General features: G+C 37.2%; 2 protein-coding genes across 2 annotated transcripts; one reads left to right on the forward strand and one right to left on the reverse strand.

Annotated features, from left to right (window-relative positions):
• Window positions 1–3264: 3264 nt before the first annotated feature.
• Jwa (PRA1 family protein Jwa) lies at window positions 3265–13673 on the reverse strand. Its single transcript, XM_073992835.1, has 2 exons — window positions 12343–13673; window positions 3265–3984 (listed from the first exon to the last, which is right to left on the reverse strand). The coding sequence occupies exon 1, from the start codon at window positions 13125–13127 to the stop codon at window positions 12555–12557; it is 573 nt and encodes a 190-aa protein (XP_073848936.1). The 5' UTR covers window positions 13128–13673; the 3' UTR covers window positions 3265–3984; window positions 12343–12554.
• A 94-nt stretch (window positions 13674–13767) lies between these two features.
• On the forward strand, window positions 13768–23510 carry LOC141406799 (cytidine deaminase). The gene is made up of 3 exons (XM_073992837.1): window positions 13768–13909; window positions 14267–14459; window positions 23288–23510. Exons 1-3 carry the CDS (start codon window positions 13846–13848, stop codon window positions 23499–23501), a joined length of 471 nt encoding a protein of 156 aa, XP_073848938.1. The 5' UTR covers window positions 13768–13845; the 3' UTR covers window positions 23502–23510.

The following is a 23510-nucleotide window of genomic DNA, read 5'->3' on the forward strand; positions in this document are numbered from 1 at the left end:
TCCACATTTATTTTTCTCAAGAAGTCCACCTAAAATTGTTTAAAAATTCACGTTTTTTCCCAAGAAGCCCACATAAAATTGTTAAAAAAGTCCAATAAAAATTCTTAGAAAAATCCACGTTTATGGGCCGATTCCGTACAGCGAGGCGAGTCATGTCGCGTCGTCTATCGTCTCTGCGACAAAATTTAAAAAATGCACTACGTACAGCGATAGAAAATAATCGTCGATAACAAGTTATTTTTATTTTTTTTTTTTTTTTATTTTTATTCGTTAGTAAAAATGAACGGCGACAGCTAATTTGTTGTCGCCGGAAAATGAACATTACGGCGACAAAATTTGACGTCGTCGAGCGACTTTTGCCATACGTAATGGAAAAATTGCAACTGGCAACGCGACACGACTCGCCTCGCTGTACGGAATCGGCCCATTATTTTCGTCAAGAGGTCCAATAAAAATTCTTAAAATATGTTTTTTAAATATTCCACGTTTATTTCCCTAAAAAAGTCCTCCTAAAATTGTTTGAAAAATCCACGTTTACTTTTCCCCAAGTGGTCCACCTGAAGTTATTTAAAAATTCCACGTTTATTTCACTCAAGATGTCCACCTAAAATTGTTCGAAAAATCCACAAGAAGTCCACCTAAAATTGTTTAAAAATCCTCGTTTCTTTCCCCAAGAAGTCCACATTTATTTTTATCTAGAAGTCCACCTAATTTTTTTTTTTAAATCTTGGTTTATTTCCTCCAGATATACACCCAAAATTGTTTAAAAAAATCCACGTTTATTTTTCTCTAGAAGTCCAACTAAAATTGTTTAAAAAATCCCAGTTTATTTTCCTCCAGAAGTCCACCTAAAATTGTTTAAAAAATCCACGTTTATTTTCCTCGAGAAGTCCGTCCCCCTTAAATTGTTTAAAAAAAATCCAAGTTTTTTTGCTTCTAGAGGTCAGATGAGAATTCTTTAAAAAAAATTCGTTTTATTTCCTCAAGAAGTCCAATAAAGTCTATATCGGACAACTTCTTTCGGTACCTCAAAGAGGTTGTTGTTGTAGCAACATAGAAACCTAAGTAGAAGCATAGGTTTGATGGTGGTTTGGCAGCCGCTGGTCGAAGTACTATGGTTTCGGGCCAATCCGCTACGAAAGAACCCGCCGTTGGAATTTTTGCAGTCTGCAGTTTAAGGGCTGTTAGAGGACCGTTTTGGAACTTTCATCGAAGATAGTTCTTGTGATTTAGTTGAATTTAATGACACTTCCCAGATCGTGTTGAAATTAAAAAAAAAGGTAGTCATAGTGCACCTAGCATTCGAAATATTGTCCCTTCAAGAACATAACACTGTACAACAAAATTGAACTTTTTATTAAAATTACAAGAAACCCCGCACAGATTATGAAAGAGGACCGAAAAAAGAAGATACGTGTATCGGCGTTTTAAAAGTTTACGTCGAGAAGTAACCTAAATAGGCGTGGCAAGTTCCGCCCATTTCTACAGGTTTTGAAATATTCGACATCACATTCCTTGGAATCCTTGCATTTTAGGTATATAGTGTCTTTGGCAATATTACTGACAAGAATGCGAGGTATCTTTTTATGAAAAAATTAATCCTCATGCGAGTCACTAAAGGGGTCTTTTTGGTCCCTTTTTTCAAAAAGTTTTAAAAACTTCTTTAAAATGTGATCGTAACAGGTCAAAATATTCTACAAAATTATTTGTCATAAAATTTTACTATAGGTCCCCGAATACACTCTATATCGTACCTAAACGCCAGGAAACTGCCAAAAGTAAAATCACGTTTTAGGGTTAATGTTGTACTATATCTGAGATTATTAAGTTTTGTCCCACAAAACTTCATTCTAGATAGAAGACGTCAAAGACCAAAAAGATCTCCATCAAATTTCAATATAAGTCGGTGAATAAATGAAATATGTATTTGTAATATATATCAAGAAAATATATACATCAAATTTGCCACCAAAACACCCAAATATTTTTTGAATAAATTTGTTTTGTTCTTTTTTCGGGTTGATGCATGAAAGTAACATGAAATTTAGTTTTAGACGAAAGTTGTTAAAAGAAGAAATATTCTACACAAAATTTCACTATAAGTCCCAGAACAAACTAGATATCTAAGTTAAATACTTTGTTAAGAATAATGACGTTACAAAATTAGATATTACAGGTAGAAATTATTTGTTAAACTTTTAGACTCTTAATTAAAATTAATTCCATACTGAGTCAACATCTCCTAATATACTTCACTTTTTGGGGATTGTGTCAAAAGAAGAAATGTTCCAAATCAAATTTCATTATGAGTCTCTGAACAAAAGAAATTTATAACTATAATATTCAACATCTCCAGAAGCTTTCACTCTTTATATATGATTTAGGACCATATTCTACCATTTTTATTCACATTTTGGTTATCTGCGGTCGCAAAACATATTTTATTGATGTTTTTTCATAATAAATTCTTTCAGAAGATTACATGTGCTCGATCCAAACTGTTTTTGGAATATCTGTGGTGAATATATATAGGGAAACTATTGACAACCCAGATCGGACTTTGAAAAATTACGTATTTTAGTACTATAAACTAAAATAACGTCATCAGGATAAGTCATAGGTTCCTGATATTGTATCTGAAAATGCGGGGATAGTCTACGGCTATTGTCCAGTGAATATATCTAACATACGTGTTCAAACATCCTTGATTTTGGCATAGGCCATGAGTGATATACTCTGAAAATTTCATGAAGATCGGTTCAGCGGTTTTGGGTCCATAAACTTCAAACCAACAAACCTACAAACATTTTTCTACTTTATATACATATACATATAGATAGATTAGTGAATTTTTATTTTAAAGGTGTTAATAAAATGAAGTTAAGGAATATAAATTAAATAATAGTTTGTCATTAACCGTTAATAATCGTCCCAACAATATTTCCCTTGAATAAAAAATTAACTTTTATGTTCTGTTGATTCATTTGAAAGAAATTATGTATCTCTGATTGTCGTCAATCACAATCAATTCCTATGAAATATACTGTACAAACTACAAACACACACAATGTACAAAATTACCAATGATTAATTTGTATACAAATAGGCATTACGTCATTTTCATAGACCTTTAGGTTTTGTTGTGGCATTTATTATCGCTTCTCTTAGAAGATGATAAACGCCAATGTATCAACAAACATTGTTGCTAATTTGTTAATCAAACATTGAGATTTACTAGGATTTGTAATTGAAAGAAAAAATAAGTTTATAAGTTTTTGTTTTTTTTTTTATTAACTGTTTTCATTTTAATATATATGTCATTAGTATATAAAAAATAAATTATTATATACTAAAGAATTTTAATGGAGTTTGGTTTTTTTATTCTTGTTCGTATTCGTATTTTCTTTCATATATAACAACAATGAAATTAAAAATATTTGAATATTTTTTGTTGGTTTTATTTAAAAATTGCGGAAATACTTTATAAAAAAAATTCGTTATATTTTCTGTGGTGAGAAAGGAGAATAAATATAAAAGCAAAGAAGGGAAAAAACACAATTAATCATAAAGAGTTTTAAATTTTCTTCTTTTTTTCATTTCGTGGACAAGACACACATCTTGAAGAGTGTTTATGTTTACAAATATGTTATAAGACAATAAATTATATTGATATAAATTCAATACTCTATTTATATACACATACATACATTATCATTGTATTAAATGAACTTTGCATAAGATAACGTAAACTGAAACAAACACGTTGTTTCCCATTTTTCAAAAAGGTTTATAAATAAGATACGTTTTGATTAGTCGTGCTATCAACTGTTGTATAGATTTGAAAAATCGTTGATGTATTATAATTGAGATAATAAAACATTAGTTTTGTGTCATTATATATTTGGCTTTAAACACTACAAGGTAAAAAGATGATCCACATCCATTCCTTCGACGTTCTAGTAAAAAGGTCCATATTGGGGACATCTAGAAAGAATAGAAAGAATAAATATATATTTTTTTAACATTTTAAACAAATAATCTTATTAAGAGAAAATAGTTTAGGTGTAGAATGTACTGACATGTGAACGTACACATAATACTGTGAATTGTGTCATGTGAACAAAAATAAAGACAATAATAGTATAGTACATAATTTAACAAGTAAAAAGGAGCCAATCGGGCTTGCGTTGTAAAAAGGCCACAAAGACCTTAGAAGATCTTTTGTCTACTAGAGAAGACCCTTAGAGGTCCTCTGTGTACTAGATATGACCCTAGAAGAACTTCTTTCTACTATAGAAGACTTTAACGGTCCTCTGTCTACTATAGAATACCTTAAAAGGTCTTCTGTGAACATGAGAAGAGTTTTGTCTACTAGCGGATACCTTAAAAGGTCTTCTTTCTACTATAGAAAACCATAAAAAGTCTTGTATCTACTAGTGAACATCTTAAAGGTCCTCTGCCTACTATAGAAAACCTTAAAAGGTCTTCTGTCTACAAGCAAATACCTTAAAAGATCTTCTGTCTATAGCGGATACCTTAAAAGGTCTTGTGTCTACTAGCGGATACCTTAAAACGTCTTCTTTCTTCTATATAAGACCTTAAAAGGTCTTGTATCTAATAGAGAACATCTTAAAAGGTCCTCTGCCTACTAAAGAAGACCTTAAAAGGTCTTCTATCTACTAGTGATCACCCCTTAAAAGGTCTTCTGTCTACTAGCAAATACTTAAAAGATCTTCTGTCTACTAGCGGATACCTTAACACCTTAGTGTCTACTAGCAAATACCTTAAAAGATCTTCTGTCTATAGCGGATACCTTAAAAGGTCTTGTGTCTACTAGCGGATACCTTAAAAGGTCTTCTTTCTTCTATATAAGACCTTAAAAGATCTTGTATCTAATAGAGAACATCTTAAAAGGTCTTCTGTCTACTATCAAATACTTAAAAGATCTTCTGTCTACCAGCGGATACCTTAACACTTAAGTGAACACCTTAAAAGTTCTTCTGTCTAGTATAAAAAAACCTTAGATCTTCTGTCTATTAGGAAAGACCCAAAAAGATCTTCTGTCTACTAGCGAATACCTTAAAAGGTCGTCTGTATACTATAGAAGACCTTAAAGGTCCTCTGTCCACTGTAGAAGACCTTAAAAGGACATAGTACACATCTTCTGTCATCTAGAGAGGACCTTCGAAGGTATTTTAAAAACTTTAGTGCGAGAGGTGTATGAAGGAATGGTTCTAAATATTGGAACATGAGAAGAGTTTTGTCTACTAGCGGATACCTTAAAAGGTCTTCTTTCTACTATAGAAAACCATAAAAGGTCTTGTATCTACTAGTGAACATCTTAAAAGGTCCTCTGCCTACTATAGAAAACCTTAAAAGGTCTTCTGTCTACTAGCAAATACCTTAAAAGATCTTCTGTCTATAGCGGATACCTTAAAAGGTCTTGTGTCAACTAGCGGATACCTTAAAACGTCTTCTTTCTTCTATATAAGACCTTAAAAGGTCTTGTATCTAATAGAGAACATCTTAAAAGGTCCTCTGTCTACTAAAGAAGACCTTAAAAGGTCTTCTATCTACTAGTGGTCACCCCTTAAAAGGTCTTCTGTCTACTAGCAAATACTTAAAAGATCTTCTGTCTACTAGCGGATACCTTAACACCTTAGTGTCTACTAGCAACTACCGTAAAAGATCTTCTGTCTATAGCGGATACCTTAAAAGGTCTTGTGTCTACTAGCGGATACCTTAAAAGGTCTTCTTTCTTCTATATAAGACCTTAAAAGATCTTGTATCTAATAGAGAACATCTTAAAAGGTCTTCTGTCTACTATCAAATACTTAAAAGATCTTCTGTCTACCAGCGGATACCTTAACACTTAAGTGAACACCTTAAAAGTTCTTCTGTCTAGTATAAAAAAAACCTTAGATCTTCTGTCTATTAGAAAAGACCCAAAAAGATCTTCTGTCTACTAGCGAATACCTTAAAAGGTCGTCTGTATACTATAGAAGACCTTAAAGGTCCTCTGTCCACTGTAGAAGACCTTAAAAGGACATAGTACACATCTTCTGTCATCTAGAGAGGACCTTCGAAGGTATTTTAAAAACTTTAGTGCGAGAGGTGTATGAAGGAATGGTTCTAAATATTGGAACATGAGAAGAGTTTTGTCTACTAGCGGATACCTTAAAAGGTCTTCTTTCTACTATAGAAAACCATAAAAGGTCTTGTATCTACTAGTGAACATCTTAAAAGATCCTCTGCCTACTATAGAAAACCTTAAAAGGTCTTCTGACTACTAGCAAATACCTTAAAAGATCTTCTGTCTATAGCGGATACCTTAAAAGGTCTTGTGTCAACTAGCGGATACCCTAAAACGTCTTCTTTCTTCTATATAAGACCTTAAAAGGTCTTGTATCTAATAGAGAACATCTTAAAAGGTCCTCTGTCTACTAAAGAAGAACTTAAAAGGTCTTCTATCTACTAGTGGTCACCCCTTAAAAGGTCTTCTGTCTACTAGCAAATACTTAAAAGATCTTCTGTCTACTAGCGGATACCTTAACACCTTAGTGTCTACTAGCAAATACCGTAAAAGATCTTCTGTCTATAGCGGATACCTTAAAAGGTCTTGTGTCTTTTAGCGGATACCTTAAAAGGTCTTCTTTCTTCTATATAAGACCTTAAAAGATCTTGTATCTAATAGACAACATCTTAAAAGGTCTTCTGTCTACTAGCAAATACTTAAAAGATCTTCTGCCTACTAGCGGATACCTTAACACCTTAGTGAACACCTTAAAAGTTCTTCTGTCTACTATAAAAGACGTTAGATCTTCTGTCTATTAGGAAAGACCTTAAAAGATCTTCTGTCTACTAGCGAATATGTACCTTAAAAGGTCGTCTGTATACTATAGAAGACCTTAAAGGTCCTCTGTCCACTGTAGAAGACCTTAAAAGGACCTAGTGAACACTTTCTGCCATCTAGAGAAGACTTTAGAAGGTATTTTAAAAACTCTAGTGCGAGAGGTGTATGAAGGAATGGTTCTAAATATTGGAACATTTCGGGATAGAAGCCATGATCACAAAAACTACCAGCAATTAAAATATCAATATGCTCCGGGGGAGTTACTCAAAGGAGTAGTTCAATATAGTCCATGTTGGAACTTTATTTCAGTTTGAGAGAAAATATTAAGATGTGTGAAGATTGGATCAACGCCAGCAGCTCCTTTCGATTGTTTTTAGATATTTTTGGTCATTATGTCAGAAAGCCTGGACTTGCCCATGAAAAAGCATCATATCCCTGTAAACATGACCTTTGAAAAATTTCAGAACATTCCTCAAACTGCACTTAAACAAAAAAAAATTATGAGGAAGGTACCCGAAGGTGTTGTCCTTTATAGTTTCGGTCTAATCAGATTCTCAAATTGTAAGCTATGCTGATAATTTGAGAACGTGAGGGAAAACTGAATTTCAGTTCAGGATGGGTGCGGTGGTTTCGACTGAGTCCATCCCACGAAACTCAGTAAGGGTAGGGAAGCGGCAAAGGCTGCGCATCTTACATATTAATCTACATCATTGCAAAGCCGCCGCCGCTGAACTACTCTTGTTCCTCACGACCTCTGAAGTGGACATTGTCTTAGTCCAGGAGCCTTATATCTATAAAAATAAGGTTTCTGGACTAAGCAATGTCAATTTCGACATCTTCGCCGCGTCCGAGGGGGACAAGGTGAGGACTTGTACAGTAGGTAAAAAGAGCTTAAATCTAATCTTTCTATCTAATTACAGTAACGGTGACATGTGCGCGGTTCAAAGCCCGAGGTAAAGTACCTTGGCACAGACCTGGACTGTCAATTGCGATGGAACAGGAATGCTGAGGAAAGGGCGAAGAGAGGATTGATTGCACTTTATTCATGTAAGAATTATATTGGGAAATGTTGGGGTCTAAACCCATCGATTATACACTGGTTGTATAACACCGTGGTTAGACCCATCTTATCCTATGGTTCTCTTGTTTGGTGGCAATCACTGCCCCAAAAATCGACATCCGGCTTGACAAGGTACAAAGAGCTGCCTCGATTCTCATAACTGGAGCCACCAGGAGTACACCACAGGCTGCTCTGAACGCAATGCTGAACTTAAAACCACTGAGTCTCAGCATTAAGTGTCAGGCAACTCGCAGTGCCCTACGGCTGCATGAACAGGATCTCTGGCGCGGTTGTACCTATGGGCATTTATGTATCCTGAACGAATCAGGTATAAAGGTGAACCAACGCGGAAAACTGAGCGACTATATATCACCAGTCCTGAGATTTGACGATATAGACGTCGTTATACCTAGTAGAGACGACTGGAACCGCAGTAACCCCCCTCTGGACGATCTGGCTTTTTATACAGACGGTTCCACGATGGAGGAAGGTACCGGGGCTGGCGTCCACTGTGAAGGGCTATCTCTTGAGTACACCTACAGGCTAGACAGCAACTGTAGTGTCTTCCAGGCTAAAATCTTTGCGATTTGGAAGGCAGCGGAATTGATAAAAAGTTTGGATGCAGAAATCTTTGAATGGGTGACTATCTTTGTGGATAGTCAAGCGGCTCTTAAAGCCATCAAATCCTGCAACATCAAATCCGATGTCGTCCTTAAGTGTAGATCAGCCTTGGGAACGCTAACTAACGGCTTTCGGCTATGCTGGGTACCAGGAAACCGCGACTATCTGGGTAATTAAAGAGCAGATGAATTAGCTAGACGAGGATCGCAGTCTACAGATCTAGCTATCGCTGACTCTATCAAACCACCCATTTGCCATTTCTTTCAAAAATTGAAACGTTCTCTGATGAAAGAGCCAGTGAATTGTGTCATAAAGAACCTAGGTGCATTGTGGCAAGATCCATATGGCCGTCTATGCCAGTCAAAAGAACGAACTCTCTGTTGAACCTGAGTAAAGCTGAAGTTAGAGTAACGACGGGAGTCATTACTGGACACTGCTATATCAGGGCCCATACGATCAAATTTGATGAGGATGTTACTGACTACTGCAGACTGACTCTGTGAGGATGATGAGGAGTTATAGACGATCGAGCATGTCGTAGTCCAGCCCTGGCTCATAGACGGCATAGGTTAGTAGGTGTTCACTTTCCACCATGTCTAACTTTCTACTCAACTGTGGAACCTGCTGTGATCTACAACATCATCAAAAATCTGAAGTGGCTGGGACAGCGCAACCTGAACGCGTAAATCATGTTTCAAATATTCTGCCTACCATTAAAAATAAAACTTTTTCCTTCTCTAAAACTATTCCTCCCCTCTTAAACTTCCGGCTGCACATCCCCTAACCTAACCTATGCTGATAATTTTTGTTATTATAGCAAAGGGTATATTGTATGCAGTTATCTGATCCTGTTTCCTCTGTGTCCAAAAATGTCTGTTGGGTATCGTACCATCAATTCGATCCGAATATGGATTGAGGCGGCTGCATAGTCCGGATCTTAACTGGGCTAAAATCACTCATTTTTGCTTTGGCAGCTGGGGGGGGGGGTCTCCGAGTACGACATCCACACTGCACTTCCATACAGCCTGCGAAACAATATAAGCATACACAAGCATGCCTGATAGGCTCGCTTGTACCTATGGACCTCTCTCTCCAGATCATGAAGATCTCTTCTGACATGCCTGGGAAAGGAAAGCCTGTCCAACTGTCCAGCAACATCTTTTTGTGTCGATGTACCGTTTAAATCTTCGTCTCTTCACGTTGCAGTCCTCTGGGCGCCATTCTGACAGGTTTGAATATTTTTCCACTGCGTTGCGCTAACATTTGCACACCACACTGGCGTCGCATAACCGGTATTTTGCCTTATAAGAAGTCAACAAGGTTTCTTCGTCAGCACCCTCGAGATGTGGCTTGATCGGACGACTTAAACACCATCAAATATCTTGGGGTACCTAGTGGTCGGAATCAGGACATATGTTCCAACAACATCAATGATATTTTGAAAATTTTATGTTCTGGTCAGGGATTGGAACGCAGAAGCTTTGAGTGCAAGTTGGACGTGCTTACCACTGCACCACGGTGGCTCTCAGGACACCATCAACCAATATATCCAGAGGAAGAGTCATTTCAAACGTTCCACCTGGTAAACAGTGTAGCAGTGGATTTGGCGGCGGACATTTCCATATTGCTCAGATGAAAAACTCCTGATCATCAGTTATTTCAGTTGGTGCCGGCCGGGTTTTTCAGAGCCTACAGCCGTATATGCGCCTCGAGGACAACCTGCTACAAAATAAATTAAACGATCCGAAACATTCTGTGTGGGAAGTCAACTAAGAGGAGTATCAATATGGTCCATCTTCTAGAGAAAAGTTGGACCAAATCGATTACTCCCTTCGAGGGTTATTGTGTGCACTATTTTAGCAAAAAATTGTGAACTTTTCTGGATGAGGTACCCAAAGCAATTTACAGATTTGGCTTATCTTCAAATTTTGGAAAAAATATTACGTTATTATACCCTTAGCATTTATCGAAATAATGGTTTTATACCCCAAGTATGTTTGGACGAAATGTGTTTCAGACAATTTGGAGTCGATTGAGCAATGTCCGTCCGTCAGTCTGTCTGCCTGGCTGGAGCGCACGATAACTCTCGAACGGATCAACCGATTCGATCCAAAATTTGGCTTTCGTAATATTTTGTACAAACTTAGTTTAAGTTCGAAGATGGGTTATATCAGTCCACTCCTTCCGGTACCTCCCCCACAAAAGTTCGAAAATGTTCGGAAAATTTGTATGTACGATAACTCTTAAAGGGAGTAACCGATTTGGTCCATATTTTGCTCATCGTAAAATGTGTACTAAACTTATGGGCCGATTCCGTACAGCGAGGCGAGTCATGTCGCGTCGTCTATCGTCTCTGCGACAAAATTTAAAAAATGCACTACGTACAGCGATAGAAAATAATCGTCGATAACAAGTTATTTTTATTTTTTTTTTATTTTATTTTTATTCGTTAGTAAAAATGAACGGCGACAGCTAATTTGTTGTCGCCGGAAAATGAACATTACGGCGACAAAATTGGACGCGTCGTGCGACTTTTGCCATACGTAATGGAAAAATTGCAACTGGCAACGCGACACGAGTCGCCTCGCTGTAAGGAATCGGCCCATTAGATAATGTTTCAATATAGACATCGGGTACCTCCCACACAAAATTTCGGAAAAGTTCAGTTTAGGGCCATCTCTCGAATCGCTCTGATTTTTGTTTTAGCAACTTGTATTTACTGCCCTCCATACGACGGTACAAGTTTCATCAGGGGCAAGTCCACACTTCCTGAGAAAATAGCCCCAAAGTTGCAAAAAAAAAACACTATGACACCATGTGAGGTGTTTGGAGTGCAAGATAACTCTCGAACGGATCTGCCGATTCGGTCCAAAATTTGACCTTAGTAATATTTTGTCCAAACATAGTTTAAGTTCGAAGATAAGCCATATCGGTCTACTTCTTCAGGTACCTCCCCCACAAAAGTTCAAAAATGTTCCGAAAAAAAGGGAGTGGCCGATTTGGTCCATACTTTACATATCCTAATATATCTACCAGATATAGATCAGGTTCAAATATGGAATATGTTTGTCTGCTCCATCCGGTACCTCCCGCACAAAATTTCGGATAAGTTCACTTTAAGACCTGCTATCGAATCACTTTAATTTTGGTTGAAGCAGCTTGCATTCGCTGCCTCAGTTACCAGTTACGATGGTAAACGTTTTTTCAGGGGCAAGTCCATACTTCTTGAGCAAACATCCCGAAGGATGTAAAAACCCCCTATGGCACCATAAGTAGTGGCTGGTGATCCACTTTCATAATGGTCAATGTAGATTCATTCCTTTTAGTATCTCCTCCGCAAAACTTTTGATCTCTAATCCTAATGAAAATTTTTGTCGGTTCAAATTCCCAAAATTTTTAAAAACCCCTAAATACATACGTTTTTTGGAAAAAAATTGTTTCAATATATACAGGCTGAGGGTATATCTGTGTCAGCAAAGCTGACTGATACTTTCTTACTTGTTTTCATAAGCAATTTTAAGTTTTCTCGCAAAAAAAATTCTCGGCGCTAAGTGGGTTAAGCCCTTTTGAGATAATGGTGCAGTTATTATCGTACTACAAAACCAAAATGTGATTGTTGTGATGTTTAGCAAATATATTTAGGTTGGTATAGACATTTGATTTTGTTTTTTACGGTCACGCAATAAACTTGAAACTAATTAATCTTCTTTTCCCTACACCATAGCACACATAAAGACGACCCCACTAAAATAAGGTGTGTAAAAGCTTTGATTTAATAAATTATGATGTACAAATGTATGCGACTTACCAAATGTTTTTGATTATCTTCCAGCTCCTCCTTCTGGTTGGTATATAAAAACGTTTCCAACGACTAATCAAATCATTCTCATTACCACCATCATTTAATTAAAAATAAATCTTGTTGTTATTGTTTATGTAATTGTTGTTGCTGTATGAATCTTGTCTCATTCCATAAAACTCCTTCTCATCGTCCGTCCTCCCGCTCCTCTTTTACTTAATTTAACTCATCACACGATCAGCAGCAATATTGAATGCATCCAAAAATACACCCATTGGAGTGGAGGGACTCAAACTAACACCAGTAGCCAAATTTGTGACCTTATTCTTCAAATTCCTCAGACGTAAGGAAGCATGTATGAATGTAAGAGAAAATGGCAACAATAGAGTAAAGCAAGACAACAGAATAGCATCAAACCAATGCAGCAATAAATATCCAACCAACAATGCTCCACCAAGAATATACCATTTCTGTTGATCGCCGCCAGCGGGAACCCTCAAGCGAACAAACCTCGTTTGACCACTGAAGAAATGCAAGATAATGGCAATAATCATAGCCTGCACGGTTAATCCACAAATGATTTTCACTGGATTGACAATCATCATTAGACCATAGATGGCCAAAAACAGGAGGAAGTAATTGGTTTGATAGTAGAGTAAATTCTTCACCACACGATTGCCCCATTTATCGAAATCCTTGATGTTGGGTATTTGGAATCTAGCCGAACCCAGTACAAAATCATCGAGACTACGTAAAGGTGGCAATTCAAGATTATCGGAGGCCACATCTACCATTTTTTCAGTGGTTGTTGTGTTGTTGTTATTGATGAAGTTGGAGGTGGTGTTGGCGTTAAAATGCTGCCCTTATTTTGACACGTTTTATTTGTGATTTGCAATAACTTTGTTGTTATTGCCTGCTCGACTTTCTTGGGGATCGTAGGCACACTTTATAATACACGTCCACGGTCTAATTTGTCTTGCACTGCTTGTAATTTCAATTATTTCATAAAATAAACCCAGATGAATCACGGTTGACGTAGGGTATAATTTTAGTACCCAAAATTTAGTACGCAAATTATACAGCCATGTGACAAAGACATAAATTGTCAAAAAGAACAACAATTGTCCAGGGGAGAGTTATAATGGAAAGAGAGTTAAGAGTCTCTTTGAAAGAAAATAACTTTTCATAGAAGAAATGAAGAGGTTATAGAAGATATTTAAAATTATACAATTTATCTTCATTGAAATTATTTAATAACAAGTTATTATTAGTTTGAAATCATAAAAATAATAATTTTGTTTGTTTATTTAGCAAAATAATGAATCCTCTTTTTAGTATGTGTCTCCCTTAATTATTGCCAAACAATCAGCTGTTTTCTGTATACCAACACAAGCTGTCATTTTAGTCCACTACAACAAAGCGACAAAGAAAGACGAGAATTCATCCTAATTGGAACTTTCCCATCATATCACTGGCTTTAATTGTCTAAATTATACCAAAGTTTATACCAAAATGTCTAATTATTTTGTAAATGGTGTCAAAGATGAGGCTAACATTCGGGAATTTGATACATTAGGTAAGAAATGGAGATGTGATGAAAATCTCGAATTCTTCTATTGTTGATTCTGGTACATGAGTGATATTATCAGTTTGAGTGATATTATCAGTTTATCAAGAAGATGTGTTCCATTAAATATATTAGCCATTGATAAATGCCTCCCTCCCAGGCAGGTGTGTCTGCAATGGTGTGATGGCCAATAAAAAGAATTTATGCACCTTTCAAAAAATCTTAATTTCCGTTTGGGTAACACTTTATTGGTTTCTTTACCGAAATCTTTCTTTTGGACAACATTTTCCTGGGTCCTTAAGTGAAACCATCAATTGTAAATACTTAAACCAACTACGAATGATATTTCCTTTTAATTTCTTTCAGATGCTCCAGTACGAGAATTAATTTTAGCTGCCGTGGAAGCTCGCAAACATGCCTATTGTCCATACAGCAATTTTGCAGTTGGAGCAGCCATTCGCACTTCAGATGGTTCAATTTACACTGGATGTAATATTGAAAATGGAGCCTATACTGCTGGGATATGTGCTGAAAGAACAGCCGCAGCAAAAGCCATAAGGTAAGTGGGAAACCCCCTTTTTCGTAATACAAATTATTGTCATTTCTGATAACGCCATACACCCCATACATACAGTGGCACAGAAAAGTATACATACACCCTACAAAAATGCAGTTTTGGCTAAATCGTTGGGTTTTTTACAGTAACAACTGCACTGTGTGGCTCCTTGGTGACAAAATAACCATAATTACACAAATTTATTTTAATCTAATGCGTATATTTAATACAATTGAAGAAATTCAATTTTCACAATACAGAAAAGTATACATACACCCCAAGGAAATACGAGTATTATCGTAAAATGTATGGAATTAATAGCAAAATTTATACATTTTTTTAGTTTTGGCGAATGTCTCTGAGTGTCTGAGATATATATTAGAGAAAAGAAAATAATTTTTGGGGGTCAAATGCCGTTATTTAGGGTCAAATTTCTTATATACCTCGTTAAAGTTGACCCTTGTTTCATTTTTTGCGTTTTTTGGGTATTGTACTTTATAAAAACACCAAATTAGTTTCAGATTGCAAATCTTGAGACCCAAGAAAGCTTTGGAGTTGTTATTGAGCAAAATATTCTTTCCTGGATGTCGATTAATGCACGTTTTTCCTCAAATTTCTCAGGAAGTGAATATATTCCGCTGAATTCCTGGCGCAAATTACATACAAAATGCATTGAATTGCCTTGTAATATGGTCTGATACAATCCTTGGGCATTAATTGAATCAGAAATGAGACATATTTTGTTACAAACCTGTTCCCAAAGCTTCTAAAGCAACAAAATATAAGCACTACCAAAAAAGCATGAAATTTGTACTGTGAACAACGGCGTTATCGTATTATGATCATTACCGTTACTATAGGCGCGAAACGTTTCGTATAATTGTACATTTCTGAGTCAATTGATGCCCAAGGATTGTATCCGACAATATTACAAGGCAATTCAAGGCCATCTATATGTAATTTGCACCAAGAATTCCGCGGAATCTATTCACTTCCTGAGAAATCTGAGGGAAAACGTGCATTTATCGACGTTCAGGAACGTATATTACGCACAAAAACAACTTCAAAGCTTTCTAGGGTCTCAAGATTTGCCATCTGATACGAATTTTGTGCTTTTCGTAAGGTACAATACCTAAAAACGCAAAAAATTAAGCCAGGGTCAGCTTTAACGAGGTATATAAGAAATTTGACCCTAAATAACGGCATTTGACCCCACAAAATTATTTTCTTTTCTCTAAAATATATCTCAGACACCCAGAGACACTCGCCAAAACTAAAAAATTTATAAATTTTGCTACTAATTCCATAAATTTTACGATAATACTCGTATTTCCTTGGGGTGTATGTATACTTTTCTGTGTTGTGAAAATTGAATTTCTTCAATTGTATTAAATATACGCATTAGATTAAAATAAATTTGTGTAATTATGGTTATTTTGTCACCAAGGAGCCACACAGTGCAGTTGTTGCTGTAAAAAACCCAACAATTTAGCCAAAACTGCATTTTTGTAGGGTGTATGTACACTTTTCTGTGTCACTGTACATACCTGCATAAAATTGCTCATTGCTATAGAATAACATACAGAGTCTCAATAAACATTAGCCAAGTTTACTTGCGCCAAGTCTCTGTTTGTAGGAGAGACACGTAAGCTGAATGGAAGTGAAAAAACAAAGCTCGTACTGGCAATTTTCAGTCAATTCGTATTACTATTGCAAAAATAGTAAATAAACCAACAAAATTGCTTCGACTTTGTTTGTGTTATACGAACAACTAGGACTGCAGTCTGGCGTTCAATCACAATCCAGCCAAGTTACTAGCCAAGGACTGACAACTCAATGTGCAACAATAATATGACTGCTGCAATTACCCCTATTTGTGGCGCACTACTTGGTAATTGTCTTAATTTCTATTCAAAATGTTCATGGTGTTCGAACATCAAATTAAACGATATCCAAGTTTGATTGATGTTCGATGGAATGCCATCTTGAGTGCCATCAGCCTTTAGGCAGCGATTGTATATACACTTTTATACGACCAAAATGTGCCTCATCCAAATTATGGTTTTAGACCCCAAGTATGTTTAGACGATATCCGTTCCAGACAAACAATTTGGATTCGATTTAGCATTGTCCATCCGTCTGTCTGGGTTGGCTGGATATCACGATAACTCTCGAGCTGAGCAACTGATTCGATCCAAAATTTGGCTGACGTAATATTTTGTCCAAGGGAGACTTCTCTCATATCAATGAGTGTACCCCGATTCATGTCAGCTCTCCCTTATTCCTTATGGGATGTTTGTGGAACAATTATAATATTTTGTCCAATCTTCAATTTCGAAGATGTGCCATATTGGTCCACACCTTCGGGTACCTACCTCCCTCACAAAAAATTCAAAATTTTTAGCAAAAAAAGTGATCACGAAAGTAATTCTCGAAGGGAGTAGCTGATATGGTCCACATCTTACACATCGCAATATTTCTACCAGACATAGAATGGATTTGAATATGGAATATATCGGTCAACTTCTGCTCCTCCCACACAAAATTTGGGAAAAGTGCAGTTTAAGACCACCTCTCCAATTGTTTTGATTTTTTGTGCAACAGGTTGTCCTCGGACCCCCTATTACGGCAGTACAATTTTTTCAGGGGTAAGTCCATAGTTCCTAGGGAAATTGACAAAACCTATAAAAAAGCACCTACGGCAACCATGTGTTGCGGCTGGTACGCATGATAACTCCCGAACTGAGTACTGCATTGGTCCAAACTTTACATATCGTAATATTTCTGCGAATCTTAGATAAAGTATAATGATGGCGGTAAATCACCCACAAGAGTTAAAAAAATCACTAACAAGTAAAAAAGTGTCAGTCGGTTTTGCCGACAGAGGTATACCCTCAGCCAATGTGAATTGAAACTTTCATCTACGGACAGATCGAATGTATTTAGCGTATCTTCAGAATTTTGTGGCCCTTTTTCATTAACACAAATGTTGAACTTTTGTAGGGGAGGTACCCTTAGGGAGGACTGATATGGGCCATTTTAGAAGTTAAACTAAATTTTGACAAAATATTAGGAGATCCAAAGTTTGGACCTAATTGGTTGCACCATTCAAGTGATATCGTCTTAACATTTTAGTGACATTTTTTAAATATTGGGGAGAAGTACCGGAAGTTGGGAACCGGTATTGCCCCCATGAAACTAAGTTTTGATAAAATATGACGAAGACCAAATGTTGCACCAAATCGGTAGAACAGTTCGAGAGCCACATATGGTGACATAGGGCTTTTTACACCTTTAGGAATGTTTTCCCAAGAAATATGGACCTGCTCCTGAAAACACTTTTACGGTCGTAATGGAGGTAGCGAATGAAAATCGCTTCAACAAAAATCAAAGTGATTCGAGAGCAGGTCTTAAAGTGAACTTATCAGAAATTTTGTGTGGAAGGTACCCCAAGGAGTGCAGAATATTCGAACCTGATCTATATCTGGTAGATATATTAGGATGTGCAGAGTATGGATTACATCAGTCACTCCCTTCAAGAGTTATCGTGCGCATATTTTTTCAGAAGATTTTTGAATTTTTGTGAGGAGTGGACCGACATGGTTTATCTTCGAACTTAAACTATGTTTGGACAAAATATTACGAAGGTCAAATTTTGGACCGAATTGGCAGATCCGTTCGAGATTTATCTTGCGCTCCAACCACTATACACGGTGTCATAGGGGTTTTTTGCACCTTTCAGGCTATTTTCTTAGGAATTATGGACTTGCCCCTTATGAAACTCGTACCGTCGTATGGGGGACAGCAAATACAAGTTGGTACAAAAAAAATCAAAGCGATTCGAGAGCAGGTCCTAAACTAAACCTTTTCGAAATTTTGTGTGGGAGGTACCCGAAGGAGTGGATCGATTGAGTCTATATTTAAACTTCATCTAAGTCTGGTAGAACTTGCACGATGTACAAAGTGTGGGCCAAATTGGTTACTCCCTTCAAGAGTTATCGTGCGCACAAATTTGTCGAACATTTTCGAACTTTTGTGGGGGAGGTACCGGAAGGAGTGGACCGATATAACCCATCTTCGAACTTAAACTAAGTTGGGGGAAAATATTAAAAAAGCCAAATTTTGAACCGAATCCGTTGCTCCGTTTTCGACTGATCGCGCGCCCCAGCCAGGCAGACAGACGGACATGGCTAAATCAACTCCAAATTGTCTGAAACACATTTCGTCCAAACATACTTGGGGTCTAAAACCATTATTTCGATGAGGCACATTTTGGCCGTATGAAAGTGTATATACCCTCGTTAGCATAAATGCTTAGGGCATAAAAAAGAACAACCCATTTGGTCCAAACTTTTTATTTCATTGAACATACAGAATTATCCAATTTTTTTGCAAAGGGGATATAGAACCCTTTGGTTCCAATCATAGGGTATGGATTTCTATTACCCGATGACCCTTCCAGATCTTCAGCAAGCGATGTGTCTGCACAACAACCCTGATTTTATGTACTGATTTAGGACTCGAGCATGTTAGGACGAAATTCGTTTCTGACAATTTGGAGGCAATATATACATCTCCGTCCATCCGACTGGCTGGCTGATCGATTTGGTTCAAACTTTGCACCTCATAGCATTTTGCCAGACTTAGATCAAGCTCAAAGATGGGCCATATCGGTTCACTATTTACTGAAAACTTTGTACAACGTAATATTTCTTCCAGAATTTTTTTTCGGAAAAGATCAGTTTTTTGTGTCGTGGATCGTTTTAAAATTGTTGAAGCATTTTGCTTCACAGTCAGTACAATTATTTTTGGGAGCCAAGACCTCTTCCGATCAGCACCATGATTTTCGAATTGATTTGTCCGAATCTTAGCACATCGTAAAAGGTCTTCCAAACGCACAACAAGTTCCAAGATTGAATATATTGGACACCACCCTCACAAAATGTCATCCTTTTCCTCTAAGGATGGTTTTTAAATGTTTACCATAGGAACACGTTTTGGTCCTGTTTAAGGCGATATATTGCTTTTTGTTGGCATCCTGACATAGTCTGAAGCCCTAAAAAATCCTACGATGATACACTAAAATGGGAGTTTGGCATGAAAGGAGCAACTGACAATGGTCTAAACTATGCATATCGTAATATTTCTCTCAAACTTAAAGTATGTTCGAATATGAACTATATTCGACAACGTTTTCAGTACCTCACACACGTTTAAAACTTTCGCACTTATGTTGTTGTTGTAGCAACGCAAATGGCTCTATTTCCTCAGACTCAAAAATTCTGCAAATTGGATTGGTTACGTCCATAAAAAATCTGGAGAAAGGGGATTTTATCTCCGTACTGCCTGCGCGACTGCATCGATGTGAATGATATCCTCTCCTGATAGGCTCGTTGGTCTAGAGGTTATCGTTCTTTACCTTTGGACTTCTCTTTAGATCATGAAGATATTTCCTGACGTCCCTGGTTGGGGGTAGCCTGTCACTGAGGAGGCACTCTGTTGTAGTCCTGCGGGCGATATTCTGACAGATTTGAATATTCTTCCACTGCGTAGCGCTAACATTTGTGCCTCTAGTAGTGCCTCTAGAATATTCGCTATTGGCGACCAAAAGGGAAATCGGTTTGTACGATTTACCTTTGCTGATATCATTGTCACGCTCTTCTAGCGGGATCACCCTACCAACTTTCCAAACTTTTTGTAAAACATGAGAGGTTAACGATAAATTGAAGATACCTATTAAATAGTATCAAGCTTCAGGATCATCCAGTTGATTGAGCATACCATTCAGATTTCGTGTAGCCCTTTGGATGATCTCAAGTTTCGTATGACGTCAACAATACCGCTCTTGTTGTTGTTGTAGCAGCATAGGTTTGATGATCGGTTGGAAACTGCTGAAAAATTGAAAACATCTCTCATCATAAATTGTGGTGATAGCAGCTAGGCTGAGAGGGCTCTTTTACGGCGTAGGACACTCCTTTTCGCCCTAGCACACTCCTTTTCGCCCTGTCACTCTCAGGGTGCTCTGTATTTCTGTTCTGTTTTCTGGTTGTTATTGTTGTTGTAACAGTGTTCTATTATTATATTCGTATGTTCGTCGCTCTGTTCAATCTGGATCTGGGTCTACTCCAGTTCCAGGAAAGTGGCTACTTCGATGGGATGTAACCACAGATCCACTGGAGTTAGATGAGTAGGTTTGGCGGGGCAGTTGAATAGGTGCTTAGTATCGTGCGGGCCCATGCCGCATACTGGGCTGATGTCTTGCACGGTGCGATCGATTCCCGCCCAATAGGAATTTAGGCGACTGCAATATCCCGAGCGTAATTGAGCCAAAACTAACTACTCTGATTTGTCGTGGCAGCTGACACTCTTCAGCTGCTATAGATGGGGGATGTACTCCAATGACTGCATTCACACAATAATTGCTTATGGCCTTAGCAATTGTGTCTGTGTGAATGCTGTTCAAACCTGCCTGATATGCCTATTGATCTAGAGGTTCTCTCCTATATGTTGTCGTACTGGAAGAATCTTTGTTTCCTCATGTAGATGGTCCACTGTAGATTTGAGGAGGCAACCTGTTGCTGTTCTCAAGGCGGCATTCTGACAAATTTGAATCTTATCGCACTACGTGTCACATAAATTCGTGGACCAAACTGGCGCCGCATAGCTAACCACAGACCGACATATCGCTTTATACGTGGTTTCTTTATCTGCTCCCCAAGTGCTGCCGACTAGGGACTTGAGGATCTTGTTCCTACATTTCAGTTTATAGCAGATAACTGTGGCATGCGAGGACCACGTAAAAGTGGTGTCGAATGCGACCCCTAGAATTTTGGGGCAGTTTGTGGTCGGAATTCTGCTACCATCGACCCTGATATTCAACTCTCTTCCATGTGGTGAACAGAGTGGCCATCGATTTAGTGGCGGATATCTGCATATTCCTCGCGTGGAATAAGGGGGTAAGATCGGTTAAATAGGAGTTCAGTCTCTCATAGATATCATCAGGATAGGTACCCGACGCCAGAAACGTACAATCATCCGCATACGTTACGATCTCAATGCCGTCTGGGGGTCTAATATGGTGACTGCAAAAATTTTTTGTTTATATCGACACCTCCAAATAATAGTATGCTAAGTCTGAAAAGTGAGTTTTGCAGGAGAAGCTCTCAAAGTTTATAGTTTTCTTTGACCTTATTTACAATGCTAAGTAAACATTTGTTTATAACTTCTGTTCGGATTGACCGATCATTACCAAAATTTGACAGAATTTAAGTTAAAGGACGTAAAATGTAAAAATGTAAAGAACTTGAAAACATGCTAAGTCGACTTAGCATACTATTGTTTGGAGGCGTCGATATAACAAGCTGTTTGAATTCGGTACTGCTTACTACCACCATATATTTTGAAACCGCGATGTAAGGTGTCGATTATAGATAGCAACTAAACTGAAGTTTCGTTGCCAGAAGAGAAAAACATACAATTAAAATAAGTGTTTGAACCTTTAGCTATAGATCGTGGCACAATTACCCAGGTAGTGGCATCGTAAAATTTTGAATATGTTATGTCAAAACTTTCTTTATGTTGTTGGGGAAATTACAACAAAAATAATTTTTTTATAAAGGGATTTGACTTTTCATATTTGATCAGCTGGTGAAACCGAGAAAAGAGGATACAAATCTCATTTGTTTATCTATTTTGGCCATTAAGTACCGTTTCTACAGAGTTCGTTTGTTCTAGAATTGTTTATTGAAATCTAAGCAACGTTTTACTATTTGGTTGTTTGCTTCAATTTTTATCGGTTTGATATCTGCAGACTAAAATCAGAGAAAAAAATAGAATGGAAATTTGACCTTGACAATTTTGACCTTGAAGATGAAGCTGAATGGATTTTATGTGTTCACAATTATTATTCTTTAGGACTACAACATTGCCTCCACGAGTAATCCCAAATTCCAAGCGGTTAAGAAGATATGTGTCGTACAAAATGATCCCTTTTGACCTCAAAGCCTCAGGTCTTTGGGAGCCCATAACCGCGAAAGTTGAAGTGATAGGGAAAAACGCCGTGTCGCACAGTGTAATCAACCCCTAAAGCTTCTCTACCTCATACCTATATTTGATGTTTGGTCATGACTAACCAACCATGAAAAACTTACCAACCTACCAATTTTGAGGTCATATGAAAAAAAATATTGGCCCAAGTTTTTTTCTATGAAATGCATACACAATGTTCGATTTTAGGCAGTTTTTAGGCTCAGGTTCAAGGATGCGATGCAATCTCATAGTTTGGGTGACTGCTTTACTCGGAGGCAGTTCGTCCATTGTGTTTCGATTTTAAGAACCTATCTTTTAAATCTTTCTTCTTCTAAAACATCAATATCATATTTTTATCATCATAATTATCAAAGCCAGCATTTCCATATCTAATCATCCATGAATCTAATAACATAGACAAATTATCATATAGACAAAGAAATACTCATGTAATGTGCTGTCAACCGACTCAAACAGAAAAACTCAAAATTGTTCGAAGGCGATTTTTGGGGAAAATGGAAAGATTTTCTTCTCTATTTCTATCTGAGGATATAGATTTCGTCAAATACTAACCCCACATAGATTATTAAATCGTGTTTATTGGCATTTTTAATTGAGTCGTTCTTTCAACAAACTCAATGTTAACAACATTGGTGAGAGCATTTCTTTGTCTATACAATTCATTTGTCTATGCTAATAACCATACCCTCCATTAACCCCAACAAATACATTTCGAAATAAATAAGTTACAATGATGAACTCAATTTGTCAATAAACATTTTTCTTGTGTGTCTTCTCTGCAGTGAAGGTAAACGTGATTTTGTTGCATGTGCTGTTGTTGCCCAACAGGAGGGCTCATTCACCACACCTTGTGGTGTTTGTCGTCAGTTTTTAGCCGAATTTGGGGTTAAAAAGGATTTCCCCTTGTATGCTGCCAAGCCCCTAAGTCCACCGTTTCGTGTTTTGTGCACTAGTATTATGGAATTATTGCCAAAAACATTTCTATTAGAAAAATAAAAAATAAAA

Source organism: Musca autumnalis, unplaced genomic scaffold, assembly GCF_047663935.1.
Source record: "Musca autumnalis isolate F117 unplaced genomic scaffold, ASM4766393v1 scaffold_5, whole genome shotgun sequence".
Lineage (NCBI taxonomy): Eukaryota > Metazoa > Arthropoda > Insecta > Diptera > Muscidae > Musca > Musca autumnalis.